The sequence below is a fragment of the Eumetopias jubatus genome, unplaced genomic scaffold, assembly GCF_037043125.1.
Source record: "Eumetopias jubatus isolate StellerSeaLion01/CBP00866 unplaced genomic scaffold, mEumJub1_p1.0 scaffold_6, whole genome shotgun sequence".
NCBI classification, from domain to species: Eukaryota; Metazoa; Chordata; class Mammalia; order Carnivora; family Otariidae; genus Eumetopias; species Eumetopias jubatus.
Genome location: NW_028274812.1, coordinates 120,603,848 through 120,618,946, shown reverse-complemented (window position 1 = coordinate 120,618,946; position 15,099 = coordinate 120,603,848). Strand labels below are relative to the sequence as shown.

Sequence of the window (15,099 nt, the reverse complement as noted above, 5' to 3'; positions counted from 1 at the left end):
TTCTAAGGATGTAATATATGCATGCAAATAAAATGCCTCAACAAAAACAAAAATAAAAATAAGCTAATATTACATTAAAACATCCCGATCGAAGCATTAAAATTATCTTTATTAATTATTCTCAAATCCACATTTAAACATATCATATATGATGACATGGGTTGTCCCACACTTGCACTACTTGCAGAAGCCCCAAGGAAAATAATTTGTGTGGAATTAACTGGCCTCTTTTTTCTTTTTTTTACAGAATCCACTTTTTAAAAGATTTTATTTTTTAATTGACAGAGAGATAGAGAGAGAACACAGGTAGGCAAGTGGCAGGCAGAGGGAGAGGGAGAAACCGGCTCCCGGCTCAGACAGGAGCCCAATGTGGGGCTCGATCCCAGAACCCTGGGATCATGACCTGAGCCGAAGGCAGCCACTTAACCAACTGAGTCACCCAGGCGCCCCACAGAATCCCTTTTTCCTGAAGACATGAATGACACAGAAACTTGGAATATTTAGACTAAGTGATTTGGCAGACAGTTTCTGGAAAATGAACAGGAACCTACCCTTTCATGAACATCAACTCACATATGACAGCTGAGAGTACGTGTTGCCTTGATCACATGTAAGCTCTCAAGAGAAAATCAGAATTTTGGAAAACTTGTGATCCACCGAGAAACTTGACAGCTTCTCATTCCTGACAAACTTTTCTGTTGCGATCTGTGGTAATAGTAAAACAAATATGACTTTTTGATAATTCAATTCCAGGGATTATATAGAGAACCCCTATATAACATAATTACACAACACATTACTTTAAAAAAAATGTCCTGCATTAAAACAAGATCCATTCAGTGTGCAAGCTGGGCCTGTGGATTTTAATGTAACAGAGAAGGACAGAGTCAATGCTACTGTTTCAGGTTCCCCTTTGCCCATAACCTCAGAGAAAGTACAACTTGTGTATTTTTCAAATAGTACCTAGGATAAATATCTATAATTCTTTGAGAAGGTTATGAAACGTACTATTCTCCAGTATTTGTGCAAGGTTGTAAATTATTTCATACACATCAACCAGAACAACGCAATAAATGCAGAAGCAAATCTGAACATCCAGGGGTCTTCTAAGGGGACAGACAAGAAAGAGACTTGCAAAAATGTGAAATGCAACGACATCACTCTTCTCACTATGCTGTTTATTTAAGAAATACTTATTTTTCATAAAAACAATATTTCTGTTTTCATGCCATGGGCTATTAATATGATTCTAAATGAAATTAATGAATTTTTAAACGCTGTTTTATTCCTACTCTGGTAAATACCGAGAGATATAAACCCACAGACCCAAAATATCCTTGGGATCCTCAGTAATCTGTGAGACTGTATAGACATCCTGAGAACACGATGTTTGAGAATCACTGACTCACACAGCTCCTGGGCCACGACTCGGGGAGACTGTGACAAAGAGGGCGTCGTGCAGTAGGTGAGGGGTCGGGGCAAAGTCCCAGGTCCCTGGGCCTGCCTCTCAGGGTCTCAGGCCCCAGGGCGGTGTCTGGGGTGGGGAAGGCCAGGGCCGGGGAGTCCCCATCTCCCCGGTTTCACTTCCCCGTCTCACAACCTGTGTCAGGTCCTCCTGCCTGGGGACTCCTGACAAGGCGCCGGTTCGCATTCCCATTGGGTGTCGGGTTTCTGGAAAAGCCAATCAGCGGCACCGCGGTTCCGGCTTATAAAGTCTCCGCACCCCGAGCCCAGCTGCGACTCACAGTGTCCCCAGACCGCGAACATGCAGGTCGTGATGCCCCGAACCCTCGTCCTGCTGCTGTCGGGGGCCCTGGCCGTGACCGAGACCTGGGCGGGTGAGTGCGGCGGCGGGAGGAAAGGGCCTCTGCGGGGCGGGAGCGAGGGGACCGCGGGGCGGGGACGCGGGACCCCCGGGGAAGGCGCCTCTCCGCCGCCGCCGCCCCAGCCCCCCAGCCGCCCCCGGCCCCGCCACGGCCTGTGCTCCCCCGCCCCTCCCCGCCTCCGCCCTGCTCCCCCGCCCTCGGTGCCCCTCCCCCGCCCTCCCGGCCGCCTCTCCCTGGGCGCCGGCCCCGCGCCGCGAGGAGGGTCGCGCGGGGTCTCAGCCCCTCCGCGCCCGCAGGCTCCCACTCCCTGAGGTATTTCGACACCGCCGTGTCCCGGCCCGGCCGCGGGGAGCCCCGCTTCATCATCGTCGGCTACGTGGACGACACGCAGTTCGTGCGGTTCGACAGCGACCCTGTCAGCCCGAGGATGGAGCCGCGGGCGCCGTGGATCGAGCGGGAGGGGCCGGAGTACTGGGACCGGGAGACGCGGACCGCCAAGGACAACGCACAGAGTTCCCGAGTGAGCCTGAACACCCTGCGCGGCTACTACAACCAGAGCGAGGCCGGTGAGCGACGCGGGCCCGGGTCCCGCTCACGACCCCCATCCCCACGGACGGGCCGGGGTCGCCCCGAGTGTCCGGGGCCGAGCGCCACCCCGAGTCTGAGGGAACCCCCGGCCCCGACCCCTGACCCCGACGAACCCGCGGGAACTTTCAGGCGGTTTTACTTTCTGTTTGGACTTAATCCCCTGCCTGTCGGGCGGGGCCAGGCTCTCACACCATCCAGCGGATGTACGGCTGTGACGTGGGCCCCGACGGGAAGCTCCTCCGCGGGTACAGTCAGGACGCCTACGACGGCAGGGATTACATCGCCCTGAACGAGGACCTGCGCTCCTGGACCGCGGCGGACACGGCGGCGCAGATCACCCGCCGCAAGTGGGAGGCGGCCGGTGCGGCGGAGCAGGACAGGAACTACCTGGAGGGCACCTGCGTGGAGTGGCTCGGCAGGTACCTGGAGCACGGGAAGGAGACGCTGCAGCGCGCAGGTACCAGGGGCCGCGGGGCCTCCCCGATCTCCCCTCCACTGGGGCTGGCTTCCCACCAGGAAGGGAGAATGGACTCAGTGTCAGAACAGCGGCCCTCCCACGGGTGGGGAGACGGAGATCCGCCCGCGTGTTCATGTCCCTACTAGAGAGGGCCTCACCCAGAGGGCCGCTTCTCGCTAAAGGGCAGTGGAGGAACCCAGTCTCTCCCAGGGGGCAGGTGGAGACCGTGCCTGAAATAACCCATCAGCGGTTCCCTTTAACCCTGGCAGCCACCTTGGGAACCATGACTTTCCCTCTCAAGGCCTTGTTCTCCAATGACAACAACTTTGTAGGTCTGACCCCGGGTTTTCTGACTGATTCACCCTCCACCACAGTCAGGACCGTTAGTGTGCTCACTCACTTAGACCTGCTGCCTCCTACCCTGGACTCTCACCCTGAATCTAGAACTTTCCAGGGTTAGGAGATCCCAAAGGCTAGGTTGGTACCTGGGCGTTGTGCTTCTTCCATCCAAACCAATTGCTGGGCCCACCTCAGGATGGTCGTGGACGTTTCAGGGGCCCATAAAGGTAAACCTCTGTGGATTTCCTGATTCTTTTTCCTCAGAACCCCCCAAAACAGATGTGACGCACCACCCCATCTCTGACCAAAGAGTCACCCTGAGGTGTTGGGCCCTGGGCTTCTACCCTGCGGAGATCACTCTGACCTGGCAGCGGGATGGGGAGGACCTGACCCAGGACACAGAGCTTGTGGAGACCCGGCCTGCAGGAGACGGGACCTTCCAGAAGTGGGCGGCCGTGGTGGTGCCTTCTGGACGGGAGCAGAGATACACGTGCCATGTGCAGCATGAGGGGCTGTCCGAGCCCCTCACCTTGAGATGGCGTAAGGAGGGTTTGGGGTACAGCCTCTACTCAGGGAAAGCAGAAGGCCTTCTGGAGAATTTCAGCAGGGTCAGGACTCCTGCAGTGTTCCGGGCCCCTCACCTTCCCTTCCCTTTCCAGAGCCGCCGCCTCAGGCCACCATCCCCATCACCTGGATCATTGCTGGTGTGGTTCTCCTTGCGGTCACTGTGGCCCTGATTGGAGCTGTGATCTGGAAGAAGAAGCGCTCAGGTAGGGAATGGAGTGGGGGGATCTGAGTTTTCTTGTCCCTCTGGGGGGTTTCCTACACAGGAGACTATCCTGCCTTGTTACTGGGAAGTCCCATCCACACACATGGACTTGCCCACGCTGGAGCTGACCACTAACGCTCACTCTGTAGCAACACTTGTGAAAATGAAGGACACATTTTCATCTGATCTCTGGTGATAGGGACCTGATTCCGAGCAGTCACAGGACAGAGAAAGGGCCCTGCTGAGGTCAGACCTCCAGCCAGTCAGGTGGTCCAGTGACCCCACCCCTCTATCTTCATGTTTCTTGATCGTGTCCTGGGTCTTCAGTCACAACTCTGCAAACTTCATTTAGGACCAGGACTAGGAGCTTCCTCTAGGATCTCATGGCCCAGCCCTGTTCTGGCCTCTGACATGATATTTTCTTCCCACAGGAGGGAAAGGACCAGGCTACTCTCATGCTGCAGGTAAGTGTGGAGGGAGTGATCCCTGAGACCCTGAGATAGTGTAGACAGAGCCCGACGGGGAGCCCGCCCACCCCGTAGCTCCTCCTTTAGTCTCCTCTCCAGTGGGCTCTGACCGCGGCCTGTTTGTTCTCCCCCAGGTGATGACAGTGCCCAGGGCTCTGATGTGTCTCTCACGGCTCCTCAAGGTGAGACCCTGGAGACCCCGAGTGCGGGAGGGTTAGGGCACTAGGGACAGTGTGAGCATGGTGGGGGGTGCTGTCCAGAATGTCCGCACTTAATGTGACTGACCTAAATGGGTGCATGATTTTTTTTCAGTGTGAGACCAGCTGCCTTGCGGGGACTGAGTGATGCAAGATGTGTTCACACCCCCACTTGGTGACATCAAAAACCCCTGACTTCTCTTTCCGCAAAAGGTGTCAGATGTGTCTGTGTTCCTATGAGCATAATGTGAGGACATGAGATTTGCCCACCTACCCACCACGACCCCTCCCTATGCTGATTTGCATTCTCTTCTCTGATGTGCTTTCCTGTTCCAGCAGAGGCGGGGCTGGACCATCTCCATCCCTGTCTTTATTTCACGTTGTGCTGAGTACTAATGACTTATTTCCCTACGAAAATTAGAATCCAGATATAAGTTTTCTTTCCTAATTCTTGGCATGTGGGGCTGATGAGGTAATAAAAGAGAAAATTTGTAAAGTTGAGACAGCAAATAAATGAAGCACTGAGAACCTTCCAGAACCCCTGTGTTACTGTGCTGAGTGTATTACAGGTGGGGGCAGGAGAAGGCTGTGAGGAGCCGAGTGGGGACAGGGCCTGTGCCCAGTTGGTGCTCAGTGCATCACGGCTGTGCCGTGCTCACCCCTCAGCTGGGTCATCTCTCTGCTCGGTGTCCTTGCCTCTTCTGTGGAACCGTGTCTCCCCAGGACCTGTGATCACAGGGATGTGGATGTCACCTGTCACCAGGACCTTGTGCAGCAAGAGCTTACTGTGACTGGGTCAGGCTAAGCACAGGCCTGGATCATGCCATAGCCCCCATTTTGGGGTGTTTTTTTTTTTTCAATGTTTCTCTGGAGCATCAGGCCTGTTCTTGCTCTTGTGCACGAGTTCTTATCCATTCTGCCCTGGGTGACCCCACGAGTCACACACGAGTTCTGTGGTATGGAGGGATGAACTTTCAGATTCATTCATCTTCCCCTCCCTCTAGAGCTGTTTCCTAGATAATTCTTTAGATTCTGGAGGTAGAGAGAGGACGAATCGGAGTTTCTCATCCTTATTAATTTCAGTTACCTTCCCTACTGCTCTGTCCTCTCTCCCCACCCTTAGTTCATTGATCCTAGTGCCGGCTCCGATCCCAAGTTCTTGGATTTATAAAGCAGAGTCTAACTAGTTTTCTGTGTGGTTGGAGAAAAGGCCCCAAAAAGCCTAAGTACAGTGTTTCTGAAGAGAGGACTCTGTGTGCTGTGCGTGCAGGAGACATGGTGTGGGGGAGGAGGGGCTGAGCAGAGAGAGGGAGGGGAGGGCAGCCCTGTGAGAAGCTAGAGGCAGCCCGGATGGCGAGGTGGGCGCACGGGGGGCGCACGGGGGGTGGGAGCTGCGAGGGATCAGCTGAGCCTGAGGCGCATCTAGAAGAGGGAGGTCCTCTAGCTGCTTATTCATTCACCTGACAATTGTCGCGTGCCACATACAGGACACGCTATGTTTACATCTGGGACAGCTCAGTGAGACTAAGAAGAGGGAAAACTTGCTGCTCTTGCGGAGACTAGTTCTAGTGTAAGGGGCACACGGCACTTGACCCTCGGGCAATGCGGGGATTGGGGCAGTGACCCCCTCGTGCCGTCAGAAATCCAAGTACAGCTTTTGATTCCTCAAAACATAAGAACTCATAGCCTTCTGGTGACTGGAAGCCTTACTGATAACATGAACTGTCGCTTCACACATTTGCATGTTACATGTACTATATACTGTGTTCTTACAATGAATGAAGGTAGAGAAAATAGTAGAAATCATAAGGAAGAGAAAGTGCGTGGCCAGTACTTACTGTAGAAAAGTCCGCATGCAGGTGCACACGCCCCGTGCAAACCAGTGTCATTCAGAGGTGAACTGTGTATTGTGTAAGCGCAGTAAGAAGGGAAGTGTTTACATGGAAGTGGGCAGGAGCTTGGAGGAAGGTGACCCAGAGCACCGAGCTGGCATGGGGACGATGGCTACTTCACTACAGCGATCAGAGGGAGCCTCACCAAGGTGCCTTTGAGAGGTTTGAAGGTCATGAAGGAATTGCATAAGACGAGGTCTGGGGGGGGGGCTCTTTCCGGGCAGGGAACCCCCAGTGCACACGCACTAGGGCAGGAGCGCGTCCTGTGTTCATGGAAGGGCGAGGAGGCCACTGGGGCTGGAGCAGAGAGCAGGTGACTTGAGGTCGGATGTCAGCCTCGTCACGGAGGCCTGAGGTTATTAGAAGGGTTTGAGTTTTCTCTGAGTGAGGCGTGGACTTACAGGAATGAACAGATCGATGGGAATGATTTTCTCGAGCAGCATCTATTTGCTGCTCTGCAGAATCGGGAGGTGCAGGGCGAGCGACCAGTAGGAAACCTGTAGAAAACCAGTGCTGTGTCCCAGGAGGGGGATGTGGGCTGTACGTATGGGGTGTGAGGAGGGAAGATACTGAGAAGTGATTGAATGCCGGAGATATTCACAGATGGACTTTGCAGCATTTTCTAATGGATTCATTCTGGGTGGTGAGAAGGAGGAATCAAGGAGGGCATCCGGCGTTTCAGATTGCAGGTAGGAATGTGGGATGCTTTCTTGGAAACGGGAAAGACTCTGGAAGTAGGATAATTTGGGGAAGCAGCATCACATGCATCCAGTTTAGGAATGTGGAATCTGGGATGTCTATTAGAAACCCAAGTGAAGTTGGCAGTTGGATCCAGAGTGCAGGGTAGGAGAAATACCTACGTCGGAGAGATAGATTTGTGGGGTGATGCCACCAAATGATGTTTAAAGCTTCAGCAGAGATGAGGTCACCAAGGAGGTGAGGGCCATAGAAGAGAAAGGAACAGGACCAAACCCTGCACTCCTCAGGGCTAAGCAGGCTGATCAGAGTGCACACCCAGAGTGGACTGCACAGTCTGGTTCTGCGTCTAGAAGGCACATACACCAGGGAGGCCCACCCTTGAGTGTGCACAGGAACTGACAGTCTGGAGTAGAGCATGAGATTCTGGGTTGATAACAAGGTTGGTGCTGCTGCTGCTGGTCTTCAGATCCCACACTGAGTAGCAAGCACATGAAGCAGGATCCCCACATGGCCGTGCATCAGCCTCTCCTGTAGGGCTTACTAAATAAGTGATTCCTGCGCCCACGCCCAACATTCTAAAGTGTTAGGTCTGGGGAGAGGCCTGAGTATTTTGTAACGAATCCACCAGCAATCCTGGGGCTCCCCCAGATATAGAAGCACTGAAGTCATTGATGAGAGCCCTCATCATGGAAAGGGGTTTTACATACACATTTAAATGGTTTTGGGGGGGCACCAGAGTGACATCTGACACTTGGTTTCAGCTCAGGTCAGGAGAACTTGCCCACATCAGGCTCTGCACCCAGTGCACAGTCTGCTTGAAATGTTCTCCCTCTTCCTCTACCCCTCTCCTCTTTGTCATGCACACACTTTCTCCTTCTCTCTCAAATAAATAAATAAATAAAATCTTTAAATTTTTTTTGTAGGAAAAAAATGTAAGACATACTCAGAGAAACATATTTTCTCTCTTGTGGGGCACAGCCAGGTGGCAGATTGAGTAAGTAGTTTTAAGGTCAATATAAAATCTCAGAGTTACTGAGAGTGTGGATCTGAAATGTCTGCACCACACAAAAGGAAATGGTAACTATGTGACATGATGCACATGTTAGCCATGCTATGGTTGTAATTGTTATCAGTACAGGAAAGTGTCAGTCAGCTGGTTGTACCCCTAAACTCACGCAATGGTGAATGTCAGTCATATCTCTACAAAGCTGGTAAAAAATGTCTGAAATCTTGCTCTTGGAATCTCTTCCCTCCGTGGGTTTCTGACTCCTTGGGATACGTACGTACAGTTACAGAGAGACTTAGGGACGCCAGAGAATGTCTGAGACCTTGTTTTATTTCAAAGAAAGCCACTGAGCAGCCTGAGGCTACCCAGCCGGGAGCAGAATCCACACTGGACCCTCGGTGGAGGTCCACATACAGCCAGCCCCCTGCTACTGGGCGTCGATGGCACTGTCCACACCACTGACTCCCCTGAGGGAGGACACTGGGCCCTGAGGCTGGGACTGCTCTCGCTGCTGCCCTGACCGCTGCATGACCCCGTGGTGACACTGCTCGGACCCCCTGTGCCCAGTGCGTGGACGCTGTCCCAGCGTGTCTGTCACGTGCCCTGAGTCGCAGTCTGGCAGGGGGTCACGTGACTGTTGACGCTTCATGTCACGTCCAACTGCAAGACTGGCAAAGTGCGTTCTCCTCTGTATGGATGGAGGTGGTCTCTGTCCCCAACAAGATTCTTTAAGTGTGGAATTCCTTTATGTGGGCAGAGAGGTATGAGTTCTGGGAACGGACGTTGGGGACCAGGAATGGAAAAGAATGACAGATTTCAGCATTTGGAGCCGTGATTTGAGACTAGAACTTGATCTGGACACTGTAGGCTCTCAAGTCTCCTCGGATGGAGTGACTCATAAAGGGCATCTTTCAACTTATTCCCTTGATGGTTGTTGTGGGCCCAGCGTTTACTCCAGTTCCTACTCACACATCAGTGGAGAGGCATTGTTGGGTGATGCAGTGATTGCTCAACTTGTCTTCTCCCGGCCTTGGTCTCTTCCTGGGATTAAAACCCAGATCTGTATCACTTCAGATGATCCACACATACACACTGACATTTCATGTTTCTTCCTACATGCACATATTTCTGGGGAGAGTGTGCATAATTTTATTTGGTTTTATGTGGCTTCCACAAAAGTATGAAAACCCATTCCAGTTTAGACACTATTCTACTTCATCTCTGGTCCACAAACAGCTAATTATCACAGTGTTTTAGCAGATCCAATGACGTGATATACATGCTCAGGTTTGCTTGGCGATGTCCAGTCTCAGACAGGAGAAGGTAGAGCTTTCTTGCTTACACTCTTTCAATTTCTTTATGTATCTTTTTAAGGGCTGATTAACAGTTCAAAGACCAGTGCTGGCTCACGGAAGACACAAATCATCGTTGGTTTAAGTGACTTATACTCTAGCACCTACTCTGGTGCCTAAGAAATAGCAGAAATGAAAAGAATTAATGAGGATTCCATTTCCAGGAACACCGTAGACTAAGGTTTAAGGCTGCCTCCTGTGCACGTGAGGTGATGAGCACTGGGTGTTATATGCAACTGATGAATTATTGAAGTCTACATATGAAACTAATGATGTACTATATGTTGGCTAAATGAATTTAAAGAAAAAAATGTTTAAATAAGGCTGCCTCTTCTCCTAAAACAATTAAAAATGATAGAAAAAAACCATAAAATCATCCAAAAGTGCAGTAGAACAATCAAGAGAATAATCAATTAGCCCAAAATTTAAATATGGGCTATACCAGAGAGAACAGTTCTGATACTTTGGTCATTTTTCAAATCTAGAAAATCTTAGCTTGGCTTCTCAGGCTCATGAGTCCTCGAGAGGAAATCATGCCCAGAGTTTCTTCGTGTAAGGAGCAGGAGAAACATCCCTCCCTCAAAATCTGGGTAACAAAGATTCATATCCTCAGAACAAGGTGACACAAATCAAATCTGTTCTATCTTCAAGTAACGAACATTCTAGGGAAATTTGCCTTGGAGTCAGGAAAAAGTGAGCAAACAACTATTTCAAAAATTTGCAGACACGGCCTAAGCCATCTGTGATTTGTCATCCATATTTGCTTTACCATTGGGCCAAAATAATATCATGTCATTAGTATAGTTTACAATTGTCCTGGATTGGTGATGACCCAAAAATTTAAGAAACAAACTAATTTCTCTAGAGAAATCTCTATTTAACCTACATGTAAAAAAATTTACACCCACAGATAATTGTACAGAGAAAAAAAAAGCAACTCATAGCAAGAAATATAAAGTCCAAATGGAAGAAAGACTGTGATTAAGTAACTTTAGAAAGAGTGAGTAGTAAAAAGCTCATGAAATTTCAATATTGGAATCATAAGATACAATATAACATGACCAGAATACGATATAAATATATAAACATGTTATTAGAATATATATTATGGATATGATATAAAGAAAAAAATTACAAAATTAAAAATGTAGAAAATATGGCAAAAGCAAAAGCACCTCTTAAGAAAATAACTACAAAGTAGAGTGATTAATGATTAATGAAAATATTACAGTTTATTCACCGAATACGAAGGTATCAGTAAAGGAAGAATGAGTTGAGGGGCACCTGGGTGGCTCAGCTGGTTAAGCACCTGCCTTAGGCTCAGGTCATGATCCCAGGGTCCTGGAATTGGTCTCAGCATCTGGCTCCCTGTTCAGCAGGGAGCCTGCTTCTCTTTCCCCCTTTCCCTCTGCTGCTCCCCTACTTCTGCGCTCTCTCTCTCCCTCTCTCTTAAATAAATGAAACCTTTTAAAAAAGAGAAAGAGAGGGGTGCCTCGGTGGTCCAGTCATTAGGCGTCTGCCTTTGCCTCGGATCATGGTCTCAGGGTCCTGGGATCGAGCCCCGCATCGGGCTCCCTGCTCAGCAGGAGGCCTGCTTCTCCCTCTCCCACTCCCCCTGCTTGTGTGCCCTCTCTCACTGTGTCTCTCTCTGTCAAATAAACAAATAAAATCTTCAAAAACATAAAAGTAAAAAAGAGAAAGAGAGAAATGAGTGAGGCATGGAAAACAAAGGCAAAAGGTAAAATGGCACCATAAATCCAATAGTGTCAATATTAACATTACAAGTAAGTGGCTTAAATAAGGCAAACAAAGTGCAGGTTGTTAGAATGAACACAAAACAAGATCCACCTATGCTGTCTACAGTAGACACACTTAATCTCAGTTACAAATAGATTAAAATCAAAGGGATGGAAAAAGGCATCTCAAGCAAACAACCATAAGAAAGCTGGAGTGGATACACTCATCAGCCAAAAGGGACTTTAAAGATGCTAGTAAGATAAACAGGATGACTTTCTACTGATAAAATGGCGAAGTCATCAGAAAGATGAAACAATTCTAAATATATATTCACCTAATAACTCAACATCCAAATACATGTAAGCAAACCGACAGAAACTGAGAGAGAAATAGACAATATGACAATAATAGTTAAACTTCAATATATCACTTTCAATAATGGATAGAAAATTCTGCAGAGATCAATAAAGATAAAGAACACTTGAACCATACTATAAAACAACAGTGTAATTCTGACATTTATAGAACAGTCCAGCCATGAACAGAATATACATTCATTTCAAATGCACATAGAGCTTTCTTGAGGATACGCCATATGCTAGGCCATAAAAAAAAAACCAACTCAGTGAATTTAAACGGGTAAAAATAATACAAATACGTTCTCTTATCACAGTGGCATGACACCAGAAATCAATAACTGGGATAGATTTGGGAAACTCACAGCTATGCAGAATTAAACAACACACTTCTACATAATCAAAGGGTCAAAGATATAAAAATAGAAATCAGAAAATACTTTCAGACTAATAGAAATGACGAAAGAGCTCACCGAAACCTAGAGGGTCCTACTAAAGCAGTGCTGAGAGGGAAATATATAGGTATAAGTGTCTATATGAAAAAGAAACATCTCCAATCAATTACCTAAACTTCCATATTAAGTCAAAGAAGAAAGAGGAGCAAACTAAACCAAAACCAGGCAAAAGGAAGGAAAAAATAAAGATTAGAGTAGAAATTAATGAAATAGAGAAAAGTGAATAAAATAACAATATAGGAAACTAAATCAAATGTGATCCTTTGAAAGATCAACCAAACTGACAAATCTTCAACTAGACTAACTAAAAAAGAGAGAGAGAGAGAGAGAGAGAGAGAAATGACCCAAATTACTGGAATCAGCAATGAAAGAGGAGATATAAGACTGACCACACAGAAATAAAGAGAATTTTGAGATGATGAACAATTCTATGCCAAAAAATTAACTTACTTGGATAAAATAGACAAAAACATAGAAAGACACAAACAACTAAAGTTGACTGAATAAGAAATAGACCATCTGAATATACCTATATCAAGGTAGAAGATAGAGTCAATTGTCAAAAACTATGCCACAGAAAAGCCCAGTTCCAAACGGCTTCACTTGTGATTTACACCAAATGCTGAGAGAATTAATAACAAATCTTTACAAACCCTTCCAAAAAGGAGAGGCAGGAACCCAACTCATTCTACGAAGCTAGGATTATTCAGATACCAGAAGCAGACAAAGATATCCTAAGACAAGAAAACTACAGACCGATATCTCTTATGAATGTAGACACACACACACACACACACACACACACACACACACACACATTTCAGCAAAACGTAGCAAATCAAATCTAGCAACATATAGTTAAATACAAGCCTAATGAAATTTACTCCGAGAATGCAAGATAGGTTAAATGTCCATATCAATCAATGTAAAACACCATATTAATATACTAGAAAACAAAGCCACATGCTTACCTTAACAGACGGACAAGGAGCATTTGACAAAATCGGACACCCTCTCATGATAAAACCTCAGCTACTAACAGAGGGAATTTCCTCAATCTGATTAAAGGCACTCATGAAAACCCTTAAGCTAACATCTTACCTAATGGTGAAAGACTGGTTGTTTTCCTCCGGAGATCAGCACCTCGAAAAGGATGTCCACTCTCACCACTTCTATTACACATTGTGCTGGAGGGGACGCCTGGGTGGCTCAGTCAGTTAAGCGTCTGCCTTCAGCTCACGTCATGATCTCAGGATCGTGATCCCAGGGCCCTGGGGTGGAGCCTGCATCCAGCTCCCTGCCCCGCGAGGAGTCGGCTTCTCCCTCTCCCTCCGCCTGCCGCTCCCCTGGCTTGTGCTCTCTCTCTCAAATAAATGAATAAATAAAATATTTTCTAAAAAAAGGAAATGCCAGGTGAGGTTCTCAGGTTGGCAGTTGTGGTACCCAAAACTGGGCTCGCCTCTGGGTGGGTTCAAGACCAAAGACTCCATCAAGCCGAAGAATAGGGAAAGGAAGGGTTTTACTGACAAGTAAAGAACACCAGGGATATTTCCCAAAGCAGTGTCTCCTGGAACAACAAACTGGGGAAGTTTTCAGCTGAGGGTGCAGATGTCACTGACCCCTCTGATGCAGGACACCTGACCCTTGGTCGGATCTGCTGTCTCTGCTGCTCCTGGCATCCGGATGACACTCAGGCCACTCCTGCCAAAATGTCTCTGCGCAGACTTAGCGCCGGAGCCGGGAGCCTGCGGCCACCGCCACATCACATCGGAACCACCTCGAAGCAAGTGAAGATGTTAGAGGCACCTTTGCAAGAGTGAGAAATGGAAAATACCGACTTCTAAAAATATCTATTGAAAATGAGACAATCATGATTGGATCATGTAGTCAGCCTTCAGAATCCTGGGGGAAGGACTATGATTCCTTTGTTTCACCCCTCCTGGAGGACAAACAACCGTGCTATATAGTATTCAGGTTAGACTCTCAGAATGCCAGGGATATGAATGGATACTCATTGTCTGGTCTCCAGAACATTCTCGTGATCGTCAAGAAAACGTTGTGTGCGGCGACGAGAGCTACTCTGAAAAAGGAGTCTGGAGGTGGTCATGTTAAAGACGAAGTGTTTGGAACAGTAAAGGAAGATGCGTCATTACATGGATATAAGATAACACGTGCGGGCACAATCTTCTCCTGCCCCACTGACTGCAGCTGAGGAAGAATTAGGGCAGATTAATATTAATGAGGTACAAACTGACGTGGCTGTGGACACGAAGATCAACACTACAAGGAGTAGCATTTCCTATTTCTCGAGAAGCTTTTCAGGCTTCAGAAAAATGAAGTAACAGCTCAACTATGTACAACTGGAAATAGATATAAAAAATGAAATTATAATTTTAGCCAACACAACAAATACAGAACTGAAAGATTTGCCAAAGAGAATTCCCAAGGATTCAGCACGCTACCACTTCTTCCTGTATAAACATTCCCATGAAGGAGACTATTTGGATACATAGTTTTTATTGATTCAAAGCCTGGATAGTGGATGCTGTATTCTAGCTGCAAGAGCCCTCTGCTAAAAATTGTAAAAAGGCGACTACAAATATATGTCATTAGAAAGATCGAGATAGGGGAGTCTGTGTGGCTCAATCGGTTAAGCCTCTGCCTTCAGCTCAGGTCATGATCTCAGGGTCCTGGGATCCAGCCCCACAACTGGCTCCCTGCTTGGCAGAGAGCCTGCTTCTCCCTCTCTCCCTGCCCCTCCCCTCCACTTGTGCATGCTCTCTCGCTCTCTCTCTCCCTTTCTCTCTCTCAAATAAATAACATCTTAAAAAAAAAAGAAGGAAAGATCGAGAGACAATGGGGATGAGTTGACAGCAGGCTTCCTTCATGAAGAAGTACACGCAAAGCAGCATGCAAACCTAAAGGTCCTGCAGGAAAAAGAGGAATTTGAAAACGTATT

General features: G+C 48.0%; 1 protein-coding gene and 1 pseudogene across 1 annotated transcript; both read left to right on the top strand.

Moving 5' to 3' along the window:
- The first annotated feature begins 1,721 nt into the window (after positions 1–1,721).
- On the top strand, positions 1,722–5,181 carry LOC148164146 (class I histocompatibility antigen, Gogo-B*0101 alpha chain-like). The gene is made up of 8 exons (XM_088024082.1): positions 1,722–1,838; positions 2,123–2,392; positions 2,596–2,871; positions 3,475–3,750; positions 3,870–3,980; positions 4,411–4,443; positions 4,581–4,628; positions 4,759–5,181. Exons 1-8 carry the CDS (start codon positions 1,766–1,768, stop codon positions 4,761–4,763), a joined length of 1,092 nt encoding a protein of 363 aa, XP_087880208.1. The 5' UTR covers positions 1,722–1,765; the 3' UTR covers positions 4,764–5,181.
- Positions 5,182–9,539: 4,358 nt separating this feature from the next.
- Positions 9,540–14,848, top strand: LOC114222099 (twinfilin-1 pseudogene; annotated as a pseudogene).
- Positions 14,849–15,099: the final 251 nt, after the last annotated feature.

Bases quoted from the DNA above. Each gene is read 5' to 3' on its own strand.
- LOC148164146 (XM_088024082.1), top strand. From the start codon at position 1,766: ATGCAGGTCGTGATGCCCCGAACCCTCGTCCTGCTGCTGTCGGGGGCC. The intron at 3,981-4,410 runs GTAGGGAATGGA...TTCTTCCCACAG, and splicing joins CTGGAAGAAGAAGCGCTCAG to GAGGGAAAGGACCAGGCTAC. The intron at 4,444-4,580 runs GTAAGTGTGGAG...GTTCTCCCCCAG, and splicing joins AGGCTACTCTCATGCTGCAG to GTGATGACAGTGCCCAGGGC.